Here is a 27,667-nt window from a genome sequence, read left to right on the forward strand (position 1 = left end):
CAGTGACATTAATTAACAGGTTTATGTAGAAAAGTAAAAAATCATGGGATACTCTCTCTAATATCAGTCCTCAAATACTTTCTGGACCTGGGTCCAGAAATGGGGAAGCAGTTCAAAACTAAAGGGTAAAAATAAAAATAAAGGTCTGTACATGGTTCTACACCCAAGGTTGGGAGATCAATAAGAACATGTAGATATAAAAACAGGGAGAAATTTTGAGTAAAGAGGCACATTCTGAACCCAGGGCAAATGTCGCAACTGTCCCACCTTACCTACTTATTCTTCATCCTAGTTGCACTCTTGAATTTAACGTTCACCAAATCCTGAGAACTAATGATTTCATTTAAATGGAAAAATCAAAAGGCTTCTGTACAAAACAAGGGATTTTTTTTAAATGCCGAAGAAAATGCATTTAAAAGGTGTGGATTATTCTTTAGCTAGTAACAAGGGCTATGCTTACCACCAAAAGTGATCTACAAAGACCAACTTTATAATGTTATGCCATTGTATTCTCTAAACTTCTAAGCAACAAAAATACAGCTCAAATCACCAAAATCTTATGTTTGACATATATATGGCAGCAACTTTACAAATCAATTCCTGTAATTTACTATAACAAATATCTTCACTGCTCAGCTGGTTAAGCACAAACAGATCAGAGATGGTTTCTTGTGTGTTTTACAAATACTCTGCACAAGTCCTTGAGATCATACTTACAGCTTTAGCAAAAACACCCATGATTTCAGGAAACTGGTGTGTGAGAAGAGCTATCATTGCTGTAGAAGAACATAGTCCTGCTGTGAAATGGATGAAAAAAGGAAGCTCCTTCTTTGGGTAAACAGAAACATGATGAAACGCTGCAAGGGAGAAAAGACAGAAATGGATTTTATTTCAGAATACAGTGTAAGCCAGTTTTAATATTTTCAAATGAAATCCATGTATAAAAACTAAAAAGGAAAATGTTTTTTAAAAAAAGAACAAGAAGTCTCTGGTCAAGCAAGGGAGAAAGAAATTATCCATTATTTTCTCTAGCGTCAACAGAACACCTACATAGCCAGACGACTGCTGGGAACTGGGAATAGGATGGCACTGTGGGAAAGAACAGTAATTGTAGTCATGCTGAGGTGGTTTTGAAGAAGAGTTTTGTCACTTATTAGCTGTGTGATATTGAATAAGTTGCTAAACCCTCTAGTAGTTGCTATGGAATTGTTATGATGAACACTATAAGCCCTTTATAAAGGTGTTGTTATAATTTTGATCTTTGGGAGCTCAGAGATAAGTATAGAGATCAAGAGACAGACGTGTGGTTGGAGATTTACCAGAACAATAAGTTAACAATTTTACCCAGTTATTAATAAGTGTCCTATATGTGGCATTTCATTGAGCACTGTAAAAATCTAATCAGAACACCAAAGCCCTAGGATTCTGAACATATATGGAGTCCCTTGTCTTATTTTACCACATTCGCAAATTTACTCAGGTATACTTTTTCTAATGATTGGATATTTCATTACCAATAGTATTCAGGTAGTTTTATGTTATTTGAAATTTGAAAATACTTGAATAACAATGCTGAGAGGAGCCTATTACAATGACTGGCAGACAGTAGGTACTCAATAAATGTCTGTTAAACTGAGAGTTATTCTGGGACTTCAGTTGACTGCTCAGGGTTGGACACAAACCTAGGAATTCCTGATGTAATATCCTGCATAAGTAAGGAATGACTAATTCAGTGCTGAATCGAGGTCAGCTATAAATTTAACTTTTTAAAACATAATGATTCACAGGGAAGATTACACCTAAGTTTCCTTCAGTAGCCAGGATTTTTTTTTATGTCTTATACTATCTTCAGAAAGTATATACCAAAAAGCAAACTCATTAAAAATCCAGAAAATTTCCAGAGCCTTGAGTCATGTTTAAAGTAAAAGCACACCAAGTCTGAATTTTTTTAAGTTAGAAACAGTAGAAGCTGTGGACAACATTGTGCTTTCAGCACCCAAAAAAGCAGCAGTTCCTCCTGCTCTGTCCCTCAGCCATTAGAGGCCAACTTCTTCCAGCAAATCAAAAGATACAAACCATATTTGCAAAGACAGGGAACAAATACTTATATGTGCCAATGTTTACTATAATTGCTTTTGTGTGAAAGACAGCACAATTAATAATATTAATTAAACTGTAGCATTTTGTGGCTCACAAAGTGCTTTAATTTATATTAGTTTATTTTTTTTCAATAACCCTAGGAGACAGATAGTATTATTCCTACTTTTTAAGGTAGAAAACTATATAGCTTTAATAGGATAATTTTCTAAAATGTGAAATTTTTATACTGTAGGAGAGATCCAATTATTTCTTTTTGGATTGCTTTCCGCAGATTCATTTGTCAGTCAATGTTTGGCTAATACATCAAAATAATGGATGACTAGTACAGAAACACTCCCTTGGAAGTAAAGTTCAAATTTCATCACTGGCTTGTAGAGAAAAATTTATCAGGAGGCATAAAAGACAACTAAATAGCTACGTGAACTAAGGGAATAGTTCAAGTCTGAACTTATGAGGTTCATAAGCAAATTCCAGAATGCTGTAAGTCATATCAAGGTTGAAGGAGAATTGAAAACAAAAAACATTAAATACTCCTGGGTATTAAAACTCTACATTATTAAAACCTTGTTCATTCTATCATAGTCAAAGACAGAAAAATACTCTAAGAATATACAATATAATCAAACTAAAACCCCCAGAATATCCCTCCTCTCCTACCTTCTAGAATTTGCAAATGAGTAGAACCCTAGAAATAATAAAGCCCTGCCAAAAAGCAAGCTCTCTTCTTGTAGCCTATGGCTCTGACAATACATAACAATAACAACCTTGATTTTATTCACATTACTATGAAAGACGGCCTTATATCAGTCAACCTCTGTAACGACTGGAGGGGGGGGCATAATTTTAGGCTAAATGTATTAGCCTAACATAATACACTCTTGTATACTGATGTTCCGCAATTAAAGATTCGTTCCTTTGCCTTAAATATCCTTGTTCCCATTAAAATGGAAAAACAATACCTACTATCACCACCGTAATAGTAAAGGAAAAATTTCTAACCCTAATGACCTTCTAATTGCTGAAGTCAATGGATTCTTCTCAGTAATTACCTTATTAAATACCTCAGATACTCCTCCTCACTTGGAAATTTTTTCCTCCTTTTAGTTTCTAGGTTATCTAGTTCTGGTTCTTGTCCTGTCTCTCTGACCACTCTTTCACTGAATCTTCTGACTCCTTATCGGCCACCCATCCCTTAGACATTTTCATCATGGTTCACCCTTAGTTCACTTCTCACACTCTTTACAGTTTCCCTTAGTGATCTCATTCATGCCTAGAAAATGATGACTCCCAAGTCAAGTTTTGTGATGTAGAGAGATGCAAAGGGAATGAGATATTTTGGCAATTTTGTTTACTTGACCTGATCCTGTCCCTGCGCCACAGCTGATTGGATCAGGGATGAACACCTGGTAAATGTGATTTACTCTCCCAGAAGTTTTAGAAGTGGGATTGAGATATTTTTCATTCTGTATTATTTGCCTGAACTGATGACATGTAAACTTAGGGCTGTATGGGGGTATCAAGTATGGCTACATGAGTGTCTAACAAGGGAAAGCCAAACTGCAAAGATTAAGATATAAAAATGAAGCAGATACACTGAGAGAAGCAGAAATGAGAGCTCATACAAAGAAAAGATGGAGTTGGGGAATGAAAAAAAAAAAGTGAGAATAGGAGAGGCTGAAAAACGCAGTCAGAGACAGAGATATACAGACAACTGACTCCTGGAAATCCTGATAGCCTTCTAGTTTCTGGTTCTAGTCTCTTCTGAGGTGCAACTCTAATTGTTGCCTTTGGGTTCCTTGAGATAATCCAGTCTTCTTCCAACAAATTCTCTTTATTTTAAAGCTAGTTTCAAGTGGCTCTCTTATACCCAAAGAATGCCTGCAACATTTACTATTTATATAACATATATATTTAATAATATACATATTATATATAACTTACAAATATATCTTAGCCCCATATATGTAGAGATAACAAAATATAAAGGCTACGTATGTATATGTTAAATAGATTAAATAATAAAATATTTAAGCATATACACACCTACATACACACACACGGATGTGTGCAACATACTCAAAAATAAAAAACCCTGGGAGAAAAATATAAGCATACTCAAATTCCATAATCTCTCCTAAATTTTTATCTATCTGTTTGAACTTTTCAGCTCATTAAGTCTGATGTTGTAAAAATGCAACTTTTCTTCCTAGACTTCAGTTCTAATGGACCCAGAATTGTAAAAACTGTGGTATAGATTGATATCGTAAGAGGAAACTAGCGATTATAACTTTCAGCATACTTCCCTATCAGTTAAATTTAAAAAAAGGAAAATTAAACAGAAATTTACCAGCTCACAGAGAAAAAGAGTGAGTGGATGATAAGGCAGCTGAGACAAAAAAAAAAAAAAAGATAGTACAGACTATTCTTTCAAAAGTTTGGCTTCCTGAAAGCAGGAACTAGATGAAAACACTCTCAGCAATCATAACCCGATGTATTTCTGGTTCTCCTCCTGATTCTTTGACTGCTGTTTTTAAAACTGAGAAGTATAGTCCCTCCAACTTCACTCTTCTTTGTAAAGATTGTTTTGACTGTTCTGGGTCCTTTACTTGGCAATATAAATTTTGGGATCAGCTTGTCAACTTGTAGGAATTGTACTGAATTTATAGATCAATTTGAAGAGAACTGTCATATGAATTATACTGGGTCTTCCAATCCATAAACGTGGACTGTCTCTCAATTTACTTAGATTTTCTCAGCAGTATTTAGTGGATTTTAGTATACAAGTCTCACACTTCTTTTGTTCAATTTATTCCTAAATTGTTTGTTCTTTTTGATGCTACTGTGATTAGAACTGTTTTCTAATTTTCATTTTGGATTGTTCATTGCTGGTATATAAATAAACGACTGAGTTTTGTATAATTACATCCTGCAACCTTGCTGAACTTGTTTATTAGTTCTAATAGTACTTTTATGGATTTCTTGCACAGAAGATCATGTCACCTGTGAATAAAGACAGTTTTACTTCTTTCTTTCGAACATGAACGCCTTTTATTTCTTTTTCTTGCTTGACGGCATTAACTAGAACCTCTAGTACAATGCTGAATAGAAGAAAGCAGACATCCTTGTCTTGTTCCTGATCTTAGCAGGAAAGCATTCAGTCTTTCACCATTAGGTATGATCTTAGCTGTGGGTTTTTCATAGATGCTCTTTATCAGGTTGAGGAAGTTCCCTTTTATTCCCAGTTTGTTCAGAATTTTTATCATGAATGGGTGTTAGATTTTTGTCAAATGCTTTTCTGCATCTATTGTCCTTTATTCTATTACATTTTCAGATGTTAAAGAAACCTTGCATTTGTGAGGTAAAGCCCAATTGGTCATGGAATATAATCCTTTTTACATGTTGGTGGATTCAGTTTGTTAACATTTTTTTGAAGATGTTTGTGTCTATATTCATGAGAGATATTGTTCTATAGCTTTCTTGTAATGCTTTTTGTTTGATTTTGGTGTCAGGGTAATGCTGGTCTCACAGAATGAGTTGGGGAGTGTTCCTCCTTTATTTCTTAAAGAGAGTTTGTGAAGAATTGGTATTATTTCTTCTTTAATTATTTGTAAGATGCCCGCTTTTTTTTTGCAGTACGCGGGCCTCTCACTGTTGTGGCCTCTCCCATTGCGGAGCATGGGCTCCGGACGCACAGGCTCAGCGGCCATGGCTCACGGGCCCAGCCGCTCCGTGACACGTGGGACCTTCCCGGACCGGGGCACGAACCCGTGTCCCCTGCATCGGCAGGCGGACTCTCAACCACTGCGCCACCAGGGAAGCCCTTTTTTTTTTTTTTTTTTTTTTTTTAGTATCTTTAATCTTTGTGTCCTTCATTGCATCTAGCACAGGGTTTTACCCAAAAAATATGCAGAAAAAAAATATGCAGGAATGAACTAAATTATGCAACTACATCCAAGAAGTGGCTAAAACAGTATTTAAACAGCATCCTGAATTTCAACCAGAGGTACTTTTAAAATGGGAGAATACTATGAAAAACAATCTCATAACTAATTTTAAAGTTAGGAAAACTTGAATATTTACTTACGAGGTAATAGCTCTCTATCAGCAGTCTCTGTGCAGCTGGGATAAGGATAAAATAGATGGCCTTTCTCTAGTGGGTATGGAATCATTCTAAAAGCTGAGTGAAAAATAAAATACATATGTTGACATTCAATTCAATCTCACTTTCATCCTCTACTACAATCAAAGCTATTTTGGAGACGTACTTTTATTAAATTTTCACACAGCGTTTTATTTTCTTTTTTACAGAGATATTTTAGATGAAAGAAACAAAGTATGCAAAGGAACAAATAAGGAGAAGAATAAGATCTATGTAGAGAATCATGAATGGTCTGGCTGAAATAAAACTAAAGGGAGTAATGGATGGTAAGACTAGCTGTGTCCTTCTTGCCTCAGTCTCCTTATCACAAACACAATAGACTTAACTCTCCACGTGTGAATTCCACTTCTTAGGGAAATCACGTTAACTGTTGTAGTCATAACTACTGGCAACCTAAGAGTTCTCAATGGCTCCTAACTTCATATGTGAGCTGTCATCAAGTTTTCTGTGAGCTTAATTTAGATCAGGGGTCACCAAAGTATCTAAATTAAGTACCTAAAGGGATCACCTTTGGCCAGACCTGGCCCACTGTTTTTGTAAATAAAATTTTATTAGAATACAGCCATGCCTGTTCGTTTATATATTATATAAGGCTGCTTTCATGCTATAAGTGTTGGGTAGTTGTAACAGAGACTATGGCCCACAAAAACTAAATATTTACCATCTGGCCCTTTACAGAAAAAGTTTACCCATCCCTCATCTAGATTATCATCAACTCCTACAAACTTCTGAAATCCTTATTGACCTACTCAACTATCAAAGATGAGATAAGGTTTTTGTTTTTCCCTTAGTCCTTGGCTCTAAAAACTTTTGTTAAAATATGGATTTTGTTTTGCTACAATAAAATATAGTGATTTTTCCAAAGTCACAGAGCAAATCAGTGGCACTAGGAAATCATTCATCAAGATGATTATTCATGAAATACAGAATAAATCATATACTTATTGAAAACTTCCTATGTGCCAAGCAGAACACTAGGCACTGAAGACACATACAAGGTGAATGAGATAGAGCACCTGGTTTTGAGAAGTGTACAGACTACTGGAGAAAAAGCAAAAGAAAGTCTAATTACCCCAAAACATCCAGCTCCTCAGTTTTAGTAGTCCCGCTTTCATTAATCTGTATATTGTCAGTATCAAGCACAGTGTCTGACCTCAGCAAGAATGCAGAGGTTCCCAAATTTTCTTGGTTCAAGGACATGTGGTGTCCTTCGTGTCTCAGTAATTTGCTATTGATGCCCCTACACTGAAAGAAATATCTAACAATTCCACTTATTAAGTAGTGGGTCTGATCAACTTCAAAAGTTTTTGTTCTAACAACTTAGCAGCGATATGAAAAAAAATACACATAAATTAATGAAAATAATAGTTATTTTATTTTTAAATAACCATCATTTCTTCCTAATGGGATATATGAGCCTGTTGGGCACTGCATAATTTCTCGAACCTTGGAATCACACTGGACACCACTATCCTCATTTCCTGTTCCACACTGATTTTTGTGTGGTACTTCTTTTAATCACAGCAACTAACAAAACCCAGCTTTGCAAAGCTATGACAACACTGAAAAAAAATAGAGAATGGAGAGCTGTCTAATATTGAAACCGTGAACTATCTAGAGCTACAGTTTGAATGGTGTATTGCTATGTTTCTACTAAAAATTTAAAATATCCCATGGCACTCTTGTGAATTTGCTATAATACCCAAAGGTGCCTCAATGCAAACTTTGAGGAGGTTAACCAACTTTAGTGAATGAACATTGAATTTATTTTTGAATTTTCACTGACAGGTGATTTTAAGAAGTTACAAATGAGAGAGATCTGGTAGTTACTGGAAAATAATCCACTTCTCCAAAGAAATGTACGAATAGCCAATTAACATATAAAAAGATGTTCAACATTACTAATTATTAGGGAAATGCAAATCAAAATCAAAATGAGACACTACTCCACACCCATTAGGATGCTATTACTAAAAAATCCAGGAAATAACAAGTATTGGCAAGGATATAAAGAAAGTGAAACCCTGTGCATTGCTAGTGGAATGTAAAATGGTTCAGCTGCTATAGAAAATAGTATGGTGGCTCCTCAAAAGTTTAAACACAAAATTATATGATCTAGCAATTCCACTTCTAGGTATACACCCAAAAGAAATGAAAGCAGGAACTTGAACAGATATTTATGCACCCACGTTCATAACAGCATTATTCATAATAGTCAAAAGGTAGAAACAGCCCAAATGTCCATTGATGGATGAATGGATAAACAAAATTTTGTATACACTTACGATGGAATATTACTCAGCCTTAAAAAAGAATAAAACTCTGACACATGCTACAACATTATGGTAAGTGAAATAAGCCATATATAAAAGGACAAATATTGTATGATTCCACTTATATGAGATACCTAGAGTAGTCAAACTCATAGAGACAGAAAACAGAATGGTTACCAGGGGACTGGGGAGGAGGGAAGATTGGGGAGTTAATTGTTTAATGGGTAGAGAATTTCATTTTGGGTGATGAAAAAATTTGGGGGAAGGATAATGGTGGTTGCACAACAATGTACATGTATGTCACTGAACTGTACATTTAAAAATGTTTAAAATGGTAATTTTAATGTGATATGTATTTTACCACAATTTAAAAAAAATTTTAAAGAATCGAGTTGATATCAGTAATGAGGAAATTAGTTTCATGTTGTACACATCTCAAAACAAAACAAAACAAAAATCCAATTTTTAAAATATTAGAATAGCTAACCACATTAAAAAACTTATAAATGAAGGGATATAAGTTTCCATTCTTTCCTTATAAATACTTAATTTAAGTGAACATATAGCAGAATACCCAAACAGTTTCTCATTCTGCTTTTCCTAAATGTGGCATTAATATAAGCACATTACATGTTTCTTCTACCAGTAAACCAATAAACACCACTGAGTTCACTTTGAAACCAATCTGAACAAGTCCTTAAAGAAACTCACAATCTCATTACAAAAAGACTGCCTGTGAATGGAATAATTAGTCAGAAAGATTAGTGTTACATTTGGAAAAGAATACTTACTGCCTTCCCATGTACACTGTAACAGATTAAGAGCACCTTCTATTCGCTTCCAGTGCTGAAGATGAAAGAAAGCATAGGCAATTGCTTCACTATCGCCCCGTTTCAGAATGTGTTCTGGAGGTAAAATGAGACTTTTCATCTCTAGTAAATACTAGAAAAATAACACACACACATAGACACACCACAGAAAAAAAGGAAAATTATGCTAAATTCAAATATCCACAAAAGTGTAGATTCAAATTTTATAAAGTTAATTTGATTTAAAAAACAAACAAATATTAAGCTAGTTGAAATGACATGAAGGTCCTACTGACAAAATGCTTATATAAATGCAAATTCCAAAGATCAGAACATTCCTATAGGTAAAAATAAGGTAATAAATGGCTTATGTGTGACTTTACTAAACACAAATGGAAATTCAAGCTGAGGAAATAATGTTGGAGGAAATTACTTACTTTTCCAAAAAAGAATAAGTGTAAAAAATTATAAAACACAATTTTGGAATAACACGTTGTGGCAACATTCAATATTTTTTCTTTATTTCCCTTCTATAGTGAAGGAATTTAATTGTTAAGAAGTTCAATTAAATTAATATTTACTGAGTGCAAATCACTATGCTTGTTAGGGAATGCCAAAACACTATTCTCTAGAGCTTCCTAAGGTAATGAGAAAGACAGATTTCTTTTTCTATTTTCTCGGCCACACTGCACGGCTTGTGGGATCCTAGTTCCCTGACCTGGGATTAAACCTGGGCCCCTGGCAATTGAAAGCGCAGAGTCCCAACCACTGGACCGCCAGGGAACTCCCGAGAAAGACAGATTTATTAAGTTAAAAATTTTAACCAAACTGGGACTTCCCTGTGGTCCAGTGGTTAAGAATCCACCTTCCACTGCAGGGGATGCAGGTCTGATCCCTGGGTGGGGAACTAAGATCCCACATGCCTCGGGGCAACTAAGCCCCGCCTGCCACAGCTACTGAGCCTGCGTGCTCTAGAGCCCATGCATCACAACTAGAGAGCCTGCATGCTGCAACTACTGAGCCCATGCGCTCTGGAGCCGGCGCGCCACAATGAAGGGCCTGCACACCACAAGGAAAGATCCCACATGCTGCAATGAAGATCCCATGTGATGCAACTAAACCCTACGCAGCCAAATTAAAAAAAAAAAAATTATAACCAGACTATGTTAAGTGTTTCACTAGAGGTATAGATGTATATAGGAATATGGATAGGAGGTATTAATTTTTTAATTTAGTTTTTAATAACAGCTTTATTGAGATATAGTTCGCATGCTTTACAGTTCACCCATTTAAAGTTCACAGTTCAATGGTTTTTAGTATGTTCACAGATATGTGCAACCATCACAATTTTAGAACATTTTCATCACTTCAAAAGGAAACCCCAAATGTACATTGGTGCAGCCTCTATGGAAAACAGTATGGAGGTTCCTCAAAACAACTAAAAATAGAGTTACCATATGATCCAGTAATTCCATTCCTGGGCATATATCTGGAGAAAACTATAATTCAAAAAGATTCATGCATCCCAATGTTCACTGCAGCACTATTTACAATAGCCAACCTAAAAGTCCACTGACAGATGAATGGATAAAGATGTTATACATATATACAATCGAATACTACACAGCCATAAAAAAGAATGAAATAATGCCATTTGCAGAAACATGGATGGACCTAGAGATAATCATACTAAGTGAAGTAAGTCAGAAAGAGAAAGACAAATACCATATGATATCACTTATATGTGTAATCTCAAATATGACCCAGGGACTTCCCTCGTGGTCCAGCGGTTAAGAATCTGCCTTCCAATGCAGGGGACGCAGGTTCGATCCCTGGTTGGGGAACTAAGATTCCACATGCCGTGGGGAAACCAAGCCTGCATGCCACAACTACAGAGCTCATGCACTCTGGAGCCTGCGTGCCACAACTACAGAGCCCACGTGCTCTGGAGCCTGCATGCCACAACTAGGGAGAAGCCCGCATGCCGCAACGAAAGATCCCCCATGCCATAACTAAGACCTGACACAGCCAAAAATAAAATAAATTTTAAAAAATAATAAATAAAATAAAATAAAATATGACCCCAGTGAACTTTTATGAAACAGAAACAGACTCATGGACATAGAGAACAGACTTATGGTTGCCAAGGGAAGAGGGGGTGGGGGAGGGATGAATTGGAAGTTTGGGATTACCAGATGCAAACTATTATATAGAGGATGGATAAACAATAAGTTTCTACTATATAGCACAGGGAACTATATTCAATATCCTGTGATAAACCATAATGGAAAAGAATATGAAAAAGAATGCATATATATGTATAACTGAATCACTGTGCTCTACAGTAGAAACTGACACAGCATTGTAAATCAACTATACTTCAATAAAAATTTTAAAATAAGGAAACCCCATACTCTTTAGTTATCACCCTCTACACCCACAATCCCCCTAAGCCCTAAGCAACCACTAATATACTCTCTGTCCTATAGATTTGCCTATTCCAGATATTTCATACAAACAGAATCACATAATATAGGGTCTTTTGTGACTGGTTTATTTCACTTAGCATACACCCATGTTGTAGCATGTATCAGTACCCCATTCTTTTTTGTGGCTGAATAATATTCTATTGTATGGACAGACCACAGTTCTTTATCCATTCATCATTTGATAGACATTTGGTTTTCACCTTTTGGCTATTATGAATAATGCTGCAATAAACATTTGTGTATGAATTTTCATGTGAACAAATGTTTTCATCTCTCTTGGGTTACCTAGGAGTGGAATTGCTAGGCTATATGGTAATTCTATGTTTAAGAGGTATAAATTATGATTTAAACCACTTGATAGAATTTGGGATTTGAGCTGATATATAAAGACAGGTGGAATGTGGATGAGCAGGTTGGGGGGTATGGTGGGGAGAAGAACAGGAGGACATATTCAATGTACAGGGCCAACCTGAACAATTTTAACTCTTGAGACTTGAGAGCATACTGCAAGATGAGTGAGTGTGCCTGTTAAAGAAGTTATGACCTATCAATTCTTATTAACATATGAAATTAAATTCTAAACTCTTGAAGAAAATACTTGCCTTAATATTATAATCCATAACAAAAGCAGCATAATCAGTTACTGCACTAATCAAATATACTAATTACATGAAGAAAGATGCAAAATTACACTTGTACATCATCTTTACTATTAAAGTGGTCAACTTAAAACAAAATCTTTTAAAAAATATTTAGTTAGCTAACTACTTCTTCCAAAGACTGAGGCCAGAGTATACCTCCCCTACTAGACTAGCTGTGAAACAACCTCTTTGGGTTTCAATAATTTGATACCAAATTATGTGTCATATGGTCCAAACCACATTAACATCTATTATAAGATATAAAAAGAGAAACATTCCAAACGTGTCTTAAAAGATATATTCTCACATTTCAAATTCTAAGTTCCTCAGGTCATTACACAAGCTAATAAGATAAACAACATGAATTAAACAGTTGAATGTGTGAAACACTTTGTAAAACTACTACAAACAGGAAGAATTCTAAAAATAATTGAAGTGGTTTTAAATTTTAAGCCTTAGGTTATTAATCAATACATATGTACTCATGGTATTAATACATCTAAAGTAATTTTTCTTTTTTGTTTATGGAATATGCCTTTCCAACACTTACTGAGCTTAATGCTCATCTTGAATTACTCTTATTCCTATACCCCAATAAAGGTGAAATTAAAAAGCAAAAAGATAAAAAGAATAATTACTCTTAGTCTTGATGTCTCTAGCTCTCTCCTCAAAGTGTAAGAATGCAGTCTGCTTATCAATTTATTTTAGCAGATGTCACAAGCTATGAGATTATTTACTAATCCAGTTTGGGGACTTAACATTTCCCATTCAGTTTCTTAAAGGAATGCAGCAGAGGTTGTGTCCTGGTCAAGCAAAGCCCATTTGCTGCCTGGCTGGGTTCTCTACCCTTAGTGCCTTGGGCCTATATTCAGGAGGGTAATATTCTTTCTAATCCTCTTTAATCCTTGCCCATTTTTTAAAACACAGTAAAAGATCACTCGCACCAGGCGACTGTGGGAAAATGGACTCAAATAGCTGACCTCTGACACGACTCCTTATGCTCTTTGCAAGTGCACTAAGAGCTTCTTCAGTAGGAAGCAAAGAAAATGAAGCAAACACAGTGGAATCTCCATCATAAAAAGAATATCTTATTTTCAGAGAGGTTTAATACTTAAACTAAGTCCTTTCGATTAGAGATCTGTTTTATTTTACAGATAAAAACATCTCAAATTATTTTCAATGTGTTTTAGAACCCTGAAGCTTTAGACTAAACCCTATCTTGGTAGCCACTTAGCAAATGGTAAGCAAAGATATTAAGTTAACAATTATTGAGTAAAACTTATATTATAAAAGGTATCAACTTAATATATCTAAAAATACTTCTGTTAATAGCAACTATATATCTATACTTTCACTGAGTAATAATCTAAGTGACAATTCAGAATCAGATATGGTACGTTTATTAGGAAATAATACTTCAGGATTTTATATTAAAAATCTTCACTATTTAATCATTAAAAAATTGTTTCCTTATGCTACCTTACTTTTTATTATCATGTCTTACCTACCAGCAAATGTCCTCTACAATTTGACTTCAAAGAAATTCTTATATTTCAGTTTCTGAAATAGGACAGTGAAATAGAATTTCACCCTCAAAATATAAAGAAAAACTTTCAGTTTAAAGAAAATATACTTAGGGACTTCCCTGGTGGCACAGTGGTTGAGAATCCGCCTGCCAGCGCAGGGGACACGGGTTCGAGTTCTGGTCCGGGTGGATCCCACATGCTGCAGAGCAACTAAGCCCGTGTGCCACAACTACTGAGCCCGTGCTCTAAAGCCCGCAAGTCACAACTGCTGAGCCGGAGCGCCACAATTACTGAAGCCCGCGTGCCTAGAGCCCGTGCTCCGCAACAAGAGAAGCCAGCGCAATGAGAAGCCTGCGCACCGCAATGAGGAGCAGCCCCCGCTCACGTCAACTAGAGAAAGCCCGCGGGCAGCAACGAAGACCCAATGCAGCCAAAAATAAAATAAATTAAAAAGACAAAAGAAAAAAAGAAAATATACTTAAAATATGTAATTATAGGATTATTACTCATTTTATCTCCTCCACAAAGTGCTACTCAAGAATTTCTGCTACCCAGAATAAGGTGTAGTCACTACATGATAGAAACCATATCCTTCATATTCTACTTCAGCACCTAGTGTATTACACTATCCAAAGCAGGTCCTAAAATAATTAACTGACTGGATCTGATATATATAGCTAAAATGTCTTCAAACTCATACCTTTAAGTATTTCAGTTTTACTTAAAGATATTTTCTAACTTTCTGGGCAAACTAAAAACAAAACAAAATGAAAACAAAAAAATTCAGCTATCAAGACTTTACTTCTGTAGGAAGAAGAATATGAAAGGTTAAAAACTGACGGGTAATTTGTTTTGTTTTGGTCTCTTTTTTTTTTTTTGCTTATAAAAGTACATGCTCACAGTACAAAAATGCAAACATTACAGAGTTACACAGAAAAGAATCTATTACAAGATTGGAGAATAAAAGAAAAAAGGAAATAAAGATAATAATCTTATTTATGTTTGTCTGGATTTCTTTTTTTAAGCATAACATACTGATTCTACTTTTCTGAAATATAGTATCAAACTGTTACGCAACTCACTTTTTACTTCACAATATATCTTGTATATCTCTTCCCATCTCTATATAGATCTAACTCATTTAAAATATAGTATAGTATTCCATTAAAAGCTGAGTTCTTTTATCAGTTAAGAAATAAGGTCATGCTGAAATTGTACTACTGTCCTTAAAAGGCCCAAAGTGACATAATGTAGCAAAACTCACAAAATATTAAATGGCTTAAAAAATTGATGGGATCTAAAATTTTATTTTCTTTACCTTAGATAGGTCTTTATAGTAATGCAGATCTAAATTACAAACATGTTTATTTACCAAACATTTATTGAATGCCTGTTATGTGGTGAGTAGAATATCAGACATAAAATGATGCTAAGACAAGAGTCCTGCTTTTTAAAAAGCTCACCAATAACTAAGGGAGAGACATACAAACAGACCAAAAGAAAAAAAAAAAAAGATGATTAAGGTACTAAAGAAACAGAAGAAAGAGCCATTACCTCTGCTTGGGAAAAGTGGGAAAGACACCTCTACAAAGGAGGCAACAGATGAGCAGGATCTTGAAGAATGAGTAGAAACTTGCCAGGTAGAGAAGAGACTGAGCATATGTACAACGGTAGGGAGTCATAATGAGACCTGGCCAATCCAGGGAATAGTAGCACTGGAGGTAAGGAACAAGGCAGAAGTGGTGAGGAGCGAGGCTGGAGACAGATACTGGGCCCAGACTATGAAGGGTTTCTATACACGCAATACTACGGGGTTGGTCCTTATCGTATAGGCAATAGGGAACAAGCAGAGCTCTTTAGGCAGAGTAAGATTTGCTATTTAGGTGGATAACTCTGGCAATGACCAGAGTAGAGAGGGTTTGATGGCAGGGAGACCACTGAGGAATCTGTTTTAATGGTCCAAACAAAAGATGGTAGAGTATTTGAGATTACTGTATTTCTACACATACATATCTGTATGTTTAAAAATGCACAGAAAATGTCTGGCAACATATACACCAAACAGAAACAGTGGTTACGTGAGAGAAGTAGAATTGGGAGAGAAGAAACAGGGGATTTTTTACTTTATAAACTTCTAAAGGGTCTGAATTTTTTTTTAAAGCATTCATTACTTTTATAACAATAATAATTTTTAAAAGAATAGGGCTTCCCTGGTGGCGCAGTGGTTGAGAGTCCGCCTGCTGATTCAGGGGACACGGGTTCGTGCCCCGGTCCGGGAAGATCCCACATGCCGCGGAGCGGCTGGGCCGTGAGCCATGGCCGCTGAGCCTGCGCGTCCGGAGCCTGTGTTCCACAACGGGAGAGGCCACAACAGTGAGAGGCCCACGTACCACACACACAAAAAAAGGTAGTGAAGGTGCACAATGAGCAGTGACAGTGGGGATGGAGAAGATGGCTAGATCTGAAAGAGATTTCAAAGGTCATAATACGAGTTGGTAATTTGGAAAGAGCAGAGTAAAGGTTAATTACAGAAGAAAATAATAAAGCCATAAGTCAAAATATAGAAATAAGGAAGGAGAGGCAAGTTGGAGAAGAGACTAAAAAATAAATTAAAAAAAAAATCAGTTTGAGAACACATTAAAGTGTCTGAAGTACTTATTAGATACCCAGGTAAAAATTTCCACAACTAGATAGAAATGCAAATCTAAAGACAAGGAAGGAAGCCAGAGTTAACATATTTGGAAATAACTGGCAAATAAAATATAGTTAAAGACATAAACCAAGGCTGGTACCTAGTATGTGCTGCAGGACCTTCCATATTACCTCCAAATCATCTTCTTGTTATATCTGGAAATTGTGTGGGCCAATTTTAACTAGTATTCAACTATGGACAATATACTCAAATAATTACTCAAAGTCTCTTGCTTTTCGCTAAAAATATTAAAAATTAAAGCTACTTTGGAAGCTATAGTTAAAAAGACATAATGATGTATGGTCTGATGGTATCTTTTATAACTCTAAATCCATACCTATGCTTACGCTCAAATTCACTTTAATTTTGAATTGCTTTGATCTTTATAATTTATCTCTAGATTACTTTGTTTCTATTACTTTGCAAATCTTACAACAGCTTTTGACCAAAAGCAATATAATTCTGACCTGAAGTAACGATAATGCTTTATAATCTTCCTCTTAAAAGCAGAGGTTAAAGAAAAATCTCTCTGAAGGCATCTGAAATTAAGGTACTTTGCTCTTGATCAGTCATGCACATCAAGACCAATTTATCTCTCCAATTAGTTTTCTCAGTGCACATTCTATGAGATTGGACAGGCAGGCTGAATGCAAAGATTCCACATGGAGGTGTATTATAAGGGAGACTAAAGAAAGTTCCCAGATAGAAAGTAAACAACTGCTGTATGAATAAACTGAAAGAAAACATGATACTACCTAGCAGCCTCAGGAGCAAAGGGAAAGTGATCTTATATTAAAAAGAGAGGGATGGGAGGCTAAACAGGGCATGTGCTTCAGGAAAATGACTTTCCAAATCATCCTACAGAGCAGCATCTCAAGAGATAAGCATTTCATATCTCAACCCTTCCACCTGGGCCACAGTACAATATAAGGGAAAGGCAAAGGCCTCACTGTGCTCTAAGTATGGGTCACAGACTTTAACACCACTTCCCTTTATTCCCTGTACTCCTGCTATGCCACTCAGAATCTCAACTGAGTGCCCATCTCCCTCATCTTTTACTTATGCTGCTATAATATAAGTAGTCTGGCCAAAAGAAATGTAAGCCCGCTGCTAAAGACCTAGTACCTTCTCTAATGGATGGGACTCAACATCCTACGGGCTTCAATTTCTGATCAGCCAGAATGGATTTTACCTTTTATGTATCCATTTATTTTTAAAATTCCCCTTGCACTTGTAAAGGCCTCCTGGCATGGTCTACTTGCTTAGCAGCACAATACCAAAACCAGTTTTATTGTAAAATAAGAATAATTTTAAAAAGCCACAGATAGCATATTCCTAAACATGTACTCAAGTTGCAGAGATTTACTAAACAAGGTTTTGTTTTGTTTTTAAATGTTCTACGCCACTCTTCCCTCAAGGGCTTCTTCTGGAAGACACAAACTGTCCTCAGGGTATTAAGTAATTCAAATTAGTTAATTCCTAACTGTCTCACCTAACCATCTTCACCTTCACCCCATCTCAACAAAGGAATCCCCAAATCTTATACACTCTAAAGCACTAAACTAATATTTACAAGGGAAGAGGACACACTGGAACAGCTTAAACAGGAGGAGAAAATGGTAACAGAGTATAATAAAGCAGTGATGGCCATAATAATCAATGCTGTTGCCTGACACTCAGACATTGTGTTGAGAACTTCACATATATCATCTCATTTAATCAGGAGGCATGATACCTTGACAGTGCTTTCCATGTTGAGTCTGATTCTTTTTTCTTTATTGAGGTATAATTTAAAAACAGTAAAATGCACGGGTCTTAAGTATTCAGTTCGATGAGTTTTAACAAGGGACTTCCCTGGTGGTCCAGCGGTTAAGAATCCTCCTTCCAGTGCAGGGGATGCGGGTTTGACCCCTGGTCAGGGAACTAAGATCCCACATGCCGCAGGGCAACTAAGCCCACGAGCTTCAAATACTGAGCCCGAGTGCCACAACTACAGATCCCGCACGCTCTGGAACCCGTGCACCACAACTAGAGAGAAGACCAAGTGCTGCAATGAAAGATCCTGAATGCCACAACTAAGACCTGACACAGCCAAAAATAAATTTAAAAAAAGAAAGAAAGTAGACAAGCAACACCATCACCCCAGAAAGTTCTCCTTTCCAGTTAATACCTCTATCCTGACCACCTGAGGCAACCACCATTCTAATTTCTACCACAATAGATCACTTTTGCCTTTTCTTGAATATCACATAAATGGAATCATTCAGTATATATTCTTTTGAACGCTATATTTTTAAGATTCATCCATGTTTTGCTGTACCAGTAGTTCTTTTCTTTTTATTGCTAAATAAATTTTTTTCTCTTGGATGCACACCTTGGAGTAGAACTGGGTCATAGGGTGAGGTATATGTTTAATTTTATAAGAAACTGACAAAGTGGTTGTATCATTTTATATACTCTTAGCAGTAATGTACTAGAGTTCTAAATGTTCCACATTCTTACCAGTATTTTATCAGTATTTTCAATTACAGCCATTCTGATAGGCATGATACCTTGTAATTTTATAATGCATTTCCTTGATAACCAACAATGGTGAGCACCTCTTTATGTGTTTATTGGACATTCCAATATCTTCTTTTCTGAAGTATCTGTTCAAGGCTTTTGACCATGTTTTACATTAAAGTTGTCATTTTATACTTATATATTCTGGATTTGAGTCCTTTGCCAAACAAACAAACTGGAAATATTTTTTTTCCTATTTGTGGTTTGCCTTTTCATTTTTTTAAAAATGATGATGATTTTTATTTATTTATTTATTTATTTTTGCCACACCGCACAGCTTGCAGGATCTTAGTTCCCCAACCAGGGATCGAACCTGTGCCCACGGCAGTGAAAGCACGGAGTTCTAAACACTGGGCGGCTGGGGAATTTCCTGCCTTTTCATTTTTCTTAACACTGTCATCAGTGAGAAGAATTTTCAATTTTTGAAAAGGCCAATTTAGAATTTTTTCTCTTACAGTTAAGTGCCTATTGTGTCCTAGGAAATCTCTGTCTACCCCAAAATTTCAAAGATATTCTTAGATGTTTTCTTCTAGATGTATAGTTTTAGCTCTTACATTTAGGTAAATGATCCATCTCAAATTAATGTTTATGTATGCTATGAGAATATTTCATGATTTTTCCCCCCATTCAGACATCTAGATGTTCCAGCACCATTTGTTGAAAAGAGTTTCCTTTCCCCACTGAACTGCATTGGTGCTTTTGTCAAAAACCAAATGACAAAATACATACAGATATATTTCTGGACTTTCTATTCTGTGATTTTGTTTTTAAGGCAAGTATCTCAAATTTAAATCTAAAGATAATAAAATTTAGAAGAATTTGGTGGTAGTATGCTAATTAAAAAAACCTTCAATGAAATATTGCAGCAAGCTATTGCTAGATCCTAAATTAAAGTTAGATAATACTATTCTAACTGATGTGTAAAGTGTCATACTAAGAACAATTACATCTATAGCAAATCATGGATATTTTTGGATTTAATATTTACGATTTCAATCATCTGTGCTATCTCTAAACATCCATGATTTATAAAGCCATAATTTTGCTAAGGAACAAATTTCAATCATTTGTGCTCTGAGGCTTGTGCACACATGTGAGTAACTTACCAAATGAATAACCCTAGTTGAATCTTCAGCATCCATATCTCAGCAAGGTTCATGACCCATCCTCATGTTCTCATTTCAGGAGTAAAATTATATGTTATACTGGTATTTCTCAACCCATGGAGATTCACATGGTTTTGGACCATATTAATCAAGAATGTCAATGGCTAACTATAATAATAATGTTAAAGAATACTTTTTATAATAAAAAGATGAATTTAAAAATGTGCAGGGCTTCCCTGGTGGCGCAGTGGTTGAGAGTCCGTCTGCCGATGCAGGGGACACTGGTTCATGCCCTGGTCCGGGAGGATCCCGCGTGCCGCGGAGCGGCTGGGTCCGTGAGCCATGGCCGCTGAGCCTGCGCGTCCGGAGCCTGTGCTCCGCAGCGGGAGAGGCCACAACAGTGAGAGGCCCACGTACCGCAAAAAAAAAAAAAAAAAAAAAAAAAAAAAAAATGTGCAAAGGACTTGGATATTTATCCAAAGAAGATACACAATCCCACTCCTGGGCATATATCTGGAGAAAACCATAATTAGAAAAGATCCATGCACCCCAATGTTCATTGCAGCACTATTTACAATAGCCAAGACATGGAAGCAACCTAAATGTCCACTGAAAGATGAATGGATAAAGAAGATGTGGTATATATACACAATGGAATATTATTCAGTCATAGAAAAGAATGAAATAATGCCATTTGCAGCAACATGGATTGACCTAGAGATTGTCATACTGAGTGAAGTAAGACAGAGAAAGACAAATATCATATAATATCGCTTGTATGTGGAATCTAAAAAAAAATTGGTACAAATGAACTTATTTACAAAACAGAAATAGAGTCACAGACGTAGAAAACAAACTTATGGTTTCCAGGGGGAACGGGGGGGAGGGACAAATTGGGAGATTGGGATTGAGATATATACACTACTATATATAAAATAAATACCTACTAAGTACCTACTGTATAGCACAGCAAACTCTACTCAATACTCTGTAATGGCCTATATGGGAAAAGAATCTAAAAAAAAGTGGATATATGTAAAACTGATTCACTTTACTGTGCACCTGAAACTAAAAACATTGTAAATCGACTATACTCAATAAAAATTATTTTAAAAAATTTAAAAAAAGAAGATATACAAATGGCCAATAACCACATTAAAAGATGTTCAACATCATTAGTCACTAGGAAATGCAAATCAAAATCATGAGATGCCACTTCACACCTACTAGGACAACTACAGTCAAAACACAGACAATAACAACTGTTGGCACAGATGTACAGAAATTGTAACCCTCAAAAATTGCTGTAAATTTTTGGGAATTTTTTACATTGGGAATGTAAAATAGCACAGCCAACTTTGAAAAAGCTTGGCAGTCTCTCAAAAAGTTAAGCATAGAGAATTACCATATGATCCATCAATTCCACTCCTAGGCATATACCCAAGAGAAGTGAAACCATGTGTCCACACAAAAGCTTGCACATGAATATTCACACCAGCATTATTCATAATAGCCAAAAAGTGGAACCAACCCAAATGCCCATCACCTGATGAATGGATAAACAAAATGTGGTATATCCATACAATGGATTACTACTCAGCCATAAAAAGAAAGGAAGTATTGATACCTGCTACCTTATGCTAAGTGAAAAGGCCACATAATATAATTCTAAATCTACAGAGACAGAAGGTAGATCTGTGTTGTCATGGATTTGGGGAGAGAGGAATGGGGAGTGACTGCTAATAGCTACAGGGTTTCTTTTGGGGGTAATAAAAATGTTCTAGAATCAGAGAGTGGTGATAATTACACAACCTTGTGAATATACTAAAAACCACTGAATTGTATACTTTAAAAGGGTGAATTATATTGTATATGAATTATTTTAATTAAAAAATACTTCTTGATGGTTGGATAATAAAAAAATGTGAGACACAAGAATGACTGAAACAGGATGCTATGGAATATTTAAAAAGTATGAAATATTTTCTACCGTAAAATTTTAAAAACCAACAATTTCTATAGTAGCTGAAAGATACATAATCTTTTTCTTGTTTGGTGACTAAAACAAAATGTTTATTGAACCAAAGCCATACCTAGGTAATGAAGAACAAGTCAAAAATCATGAAAACATGTTGTTCTAATTTTTTTACTATTACTATCATAGTTACTGTATACTGAATTCATTCAGTAGATTAAAAAAATCTGTAAAAGCAATCAATACTGATGAAACATCTAAAGCAAATTCATAGCCTGAAGAGATTTATGTGATCTTTTTCTACTGCACTTCTAATGGCTTCCAGCTTTAACAAATTGCACAGCTCTAGACCTATAGCCATTTCTGTTGTAGTTATGTGGAAAGTAGCCAAAATAGTTCCTGCTAAAACAGCTTTACAATTTGTCATTTTACTGGTAAGATTCATAGAACATTTGAAAATTTGCATAATAAATTTATAAGAATAAAAGAAGATTTAAAAATATATATATATATTTAAGTGTCACTGTTCATTAGGTTAAGTAAGTTATCATGACACATTGTTGAAGTCTGAGGAAGAAAACCCCTAAAGCCCTTTATGTTTGCTGGCTCCAGCTGAGAGAATCACAGATAGAGACTATAATAGAAGAGAGAGAGGAGAGAATATCTGTACATACTTCATCACTTGCAAAAACAGCCACAAATTCCAGCGCTCTTCCAATTCATATAACACTAATGTTATTTAAGTGGGATATTATCCAAATTGTTGGAGCATAAAATTTCCCCCCTAAAACCTTAATTTTTAACCTGTTTGGTAACACCCAGCTTAAACTGCCTATCCACAAACAATAACGTAAGGTTACAGAGCCATTCTACTCAGTTGGATATTTTGATAGAGCTGAATTGTCAACTGGTTTTGGTATTTAGGTAAGGGGAAAAAATATACAAATTTCTACCTATAAATAAAAATGATTTTTTTTCAGGCAAGGCTTTACTGGTGCTAAAAATGATTTTCAAATATTGCAGTATATACATATTACATACTTATTAAATGTATATTTATATTTAATTAAATAACATATTTTACAGTTCTACTGACGTATACTTTATATATCACAAAATTTACCATTTTAAGTATACAGTTCAATGATTTTTACTAAATTTATACAGTTGTGCAACCATCACCATAAAAAGTTCCCTCATGCCTGTTTGAAGTCAATCTCCACTCCTACCCACAGCCCCAGGGAACCACTGATCTGCCTTTTGTGTCTATAGTTTTACCTATTTCATAAATTTCATATAAATGGAATCATACAATATGCTGTCTTTTTTTTAAGGAAATATAATACACTCCTTGGCTCAACTGTAAGTACTGATGATAATTTATTTTTTTTAATATTTATTTAGTTATTTGGTTGTGCCAGGTCTTAGTTGTGGCAGGTGGGCTCCTTTAGTTGCGTCAGGTGGGCTCCTTAGTTGCGACTTGCCGGCTCCTTAGTTGTGGCATGCAAACTCTTAGTTGCAGCATGCGTATGGGATCTAGTTCCCTGGCCAGGGATTGAACCTGGGCCCCCTGCATTGGGAGCACAGAGTCTTAACAACTGCGCCACTAGGGCAGTCCCCAATATGTTGTCTTTTTTTTTTTTAATTTAATTTTTGGCTGTGTTGGGTCTTCGTTGCTGCACGTGGGCTTTCTCTAGTGGCAAGCTGGGGCTATTCTTTGTTGCAGTGCGCAGGCTTCACATTGCAGTGGCTTCTCTTTGTTGCAAAGCATGGGCTCTAGGCACACGGACTTCAGTAGTTGTGGCTCACAGGCTCTAGAGCGCAGGCTCAGTAGTTGTGGCGCACGGGTTTAGCTGCTCCGCGGCATGTGGGATCTTCCCGGACCAGGGCTCAAACCCATATCCCCTGCACTGGCACTGCACCACCAAGGAAGTCCCCAATATATTGTCTTTTGTGTCTGGTTTCTTGCACTTGGCATAAAGTATTTGAGGTTCATTTATGTTGTTGCATGTACTTATACTTCGTTCCTTTTTAGTGCTAAGAAGTGTTCCATTATGTGGATATATCACCACTTATTTATTCATTCACCTATCTTCGGACTGTTTCCAATTATTTGCTATTGTGAATAATATTGCTATGAACACTTTCATACAAGTCTTTGTATAGGCATACGTTTTCATTGCTCTTGGGTAAATATCTAGGAATGGAATTGATGGATCATATGGTAAGTATATGTTTAACTACACAACTGTTTTCCAAAGTAGCTATACTATTTTAAATGCCTGGCAGCAATATATGCATTTTCTCTACATTCTTGCCAACACCTGATATTGTAAGTCTATGTGAGTATAGCCATTCTAGTGGATATAAAGTAGTATCACACTGTGGTTCTAATTTGTTTTCCCAATGACTAATGATGCTGAGTATCTTTTCATGTGCCTTCTTTGATAGCTAATTCATAAAACTTCTCTGATGAAGTGAGTTGTTTGTCCTATTATTACTGAGTTATAAAAGTTCTTTATAAGTTCTGGATACCAAACTTTAAGAGATAAATGACCTGCAGTCATTTGGCTTATCTTTCCATTTTGTTAGTGATAACTTTTGAAGAGCAAACATTTTAAGAAGTCCAATCTATCAGGTTTTTTTTAATTGATCATGCTTTTGAAGAAATCTTTGCCTAACCCAGGTTCTGTTTCCTTCTAGAATTTTTATAATTTTACCTCTTACATTTAGATCTTTGATCCATTTTGAGTTAATTTTTTATTTGGCATGAGGAGAGGGTCTAGGTTGTTTGTTTGTTTTTCACATAGATGCCTGATTTTCCCAGCACCATCTGTTGAAAAGATTATCCTTTCCCCATTGAATTGCATTGGAACTCTTGTTGAAAATCAACTGACCAAAATTATGTGAGTTTATTTCAGGATTCTCTATTGTCTTTCATTGATCTACATTTCAACCTTCATGCCAATATTATATTATCTTAATTACCGTAGCTTTAAAAATGTCTTGAAATTGGGTAGTATAAGTCCCTCTAACCTTACTGTTCTTTCTCAAAACGGTTTTGGCTATTCTAGATCCTTTGCATTTCCATATAAATTTTAGAATGAGCTTGTCAGTTTTTTTGTTTTGTTTTTTTGGGGGTTTTTTTTGTGGTACGCGGGCCTCTCATTGTTGTGGCCTCTCCCGTTGCAGAGCGCAGGCTCCAGACGCGCAGGCTCAGCGGTCATGGCTCACAGGCCCAGCCACTCCGTGGCATGTGGGATCTTCCCGGACCGGGGCACGAACTCATGTCCCCTGCATCGGCAGGTGGACTCTCAACCACTGCACCACCAGGGAAGCCCAAGCTTGTCAGTTTTTACAAACAAGTCTACTAGGATTTTAATAGGAATTGCATTTAATCTACAGATCAATTTGGAGAGATCTTAACAATAATTAGTCTTCTAATCCACAAACATGGTATATATCTCCATTTATTTAGGTCTTCTTTAATTTCTCTCAGAAGTATTTTGGAGTATTTCACTATATGTGTGTGTAGGTTTTTAAACTCAAAAGAAGTATCACTAAAAGCATCACAGATTATTTAGACAGATTCAATATGAAGGTTAATATATATTACATATCCAACAATTTAATTTTATAATTTGGGCAATGCCTGGGATTTCCGCTACCCTCCCCTCACCCATGGTGGCTCTGGCAGTAGTTTTGAAAACCAATGCACAATGTACACCATCAGAATTGTTACTGCTGAAACTGACAAAGGACTAATCTCCAAAATACACAAGCAGCTCATGCAGCTCAATATCAAAAAAAACAAATAACCCTATCCAAAAATGGGCCGAAGACCTAAATAGACATTTCTCCAAAGAAGATATACAGATTGCCAACAAACACATGAAAGGATGATCAACATCACTAATCATTAGAGAAATGCAAATCAAAACTACAATGAGATATCATCTCACACTGGTCAGAATGGCCATCATCAAAAAATCTAGAAACAATAAATGCTGGAGAGGGTGTGGAGAAAAGGGAACACTCTTGCACTGCTGGTGGAAATGTAAATTGATACAGCCACTATGGAGAAGAGTACGGAGGTTCCTTAAAAAACTAAAAACAGAACTACCATACAACCCAGCAATCCCACTACTGGGCACATACCCTGAGAAAACCATAATTCAAAAAAAGTCATGTACCACAATGTTCACTGCAGCTCTATTTACAATAGCCAGGACATGGAAGCAACCTAAGTGTCCATCGACAGACGAATGGGTAAAGAAGATGTGGCACACATATACAATGGACTATTACTCAGCCATAAAAAGGAACGAAATTGAGTTATTTGTAGTGAGGTGGATGGACCTAGAGTCTGTCATAGAGTGAAGTAAGTCAGCAAGAGAAAAACAAATACTGTATGCTAACACATATATATGGAATCTAAAAAAAAATGGTTCTGAAGAACCTAGGGGCAGAACAGGAATAAAAATGCAGACGTAGAGAATGGACTTGAGGACACGGGGAGGGGGAAGGGTAAGCTGCAATGAAGTGAGAGAGTGGCATGGACATATATACACTACCAAATGTAAAATACATAGCTAGTGGGAAGCAGCTGCATAGCACAAGGAGATCAGCTCTGTGCTTTGCAACCACCTACAGGGATGGGATAGGGAGGGTGGGAGGGAGATGCAAGAGGGAGGGGATATGGGGATATATATATATGTATATGTATAGCTGATTCACTTTGTTATAAAGCAGAAACTAACAAACCATTGTAAAGTAATTATACTCCAATAAAGATGTTAAAAAAAAAAGAACTGTTACTGCTGAGAATACATTTTACGTAAGAGGGTTTTTAAAGCAGAAAAGAACAACCACAGGGAACAGACAATCCCGATTTTGTTATTTTGAGTGGGAATTAAATAAATTTTTTAGATATCAATGGTGTATTTAATTTGAATAGTTCTGATTAATAACTGCTGCTTATCTTCTCACACAAGGAACAGATTTCCACCCCATCCTGGGTACTAACAATAACAACCACTTCTGTAAAGCTTACTACGTGTTAGGTACTCTTCTAAGCACTTTAAAGATATGCACTCATTTAATCTTAATAACAACTCTAAGAGGTAGGGAATATTATCCCCAGCTTACACATGAGGAAACTCAAGTCTAGAGAAGTTAAGTAACTTGTCCAAGGTAATACAGCTAGGAAGTAGTGGAGCCAGAATTCAAATGTAGGCAGTTTAGTTGCTGAATCCGTTCTCTTAACCACTCTGCAGCAAGAGAGAGCAGAGCATTTCATATACAAGTATTTTTAGACCTCTGCTTCCAGTAACGG

General features: G+C 36.0%; 1 protein-coding gene across 4 annotated transcripts in view; it reads right to left on the reverse strand.

The window, feature by feature from the left end:
- The window catches only part of ST7L (suppression of tumorigenicity 7 like), a 150,498-nt gene that overhangs the window by 85,765 nt on the left and 37,066 nt on the right, over positions 1 to 27,667 (reverse strand). For 3 of the 4 annotated variants that reach the window (XM_060027326.1, XM_060027333.2, XM_060027342.2), the window contains exons 12-14: positions 9,324 to 9,474; positions 6,185 to 6,277; positions 718 to 857 (exon numbers count right to left, since the gene is read on the reverse strand). In XM_060027326.1, coding sequence (XP_059883309.1) covers positions 718 to 857; positions 6,185 to 6,277; positions 9,324 to 9,474 — 384 coding nt within the window. The remainder of the gene's footprint in view (positions 1 to 717; positions 858 to 6,184; positions 6,278 to 9,323; positions 9,475 to 27,667) is intronic. The other variant, XM_060027351.2, reaches the window with a different exon arrangement.

Source organism: Delphinus delphis, chromosome 1, assembly GCF_949987515.2.
Source record: "Delphinus delphis chromosome 1, mDelDel1.2, whole genome shotgun sequence".
In the NCBI taxonomy this organism is placed as follows: Eukaryota; Metazoa; Chordata; class Mammalia; order Artiodactyla; family Delphinidae; genus Delphinus; species Delphinus delphis.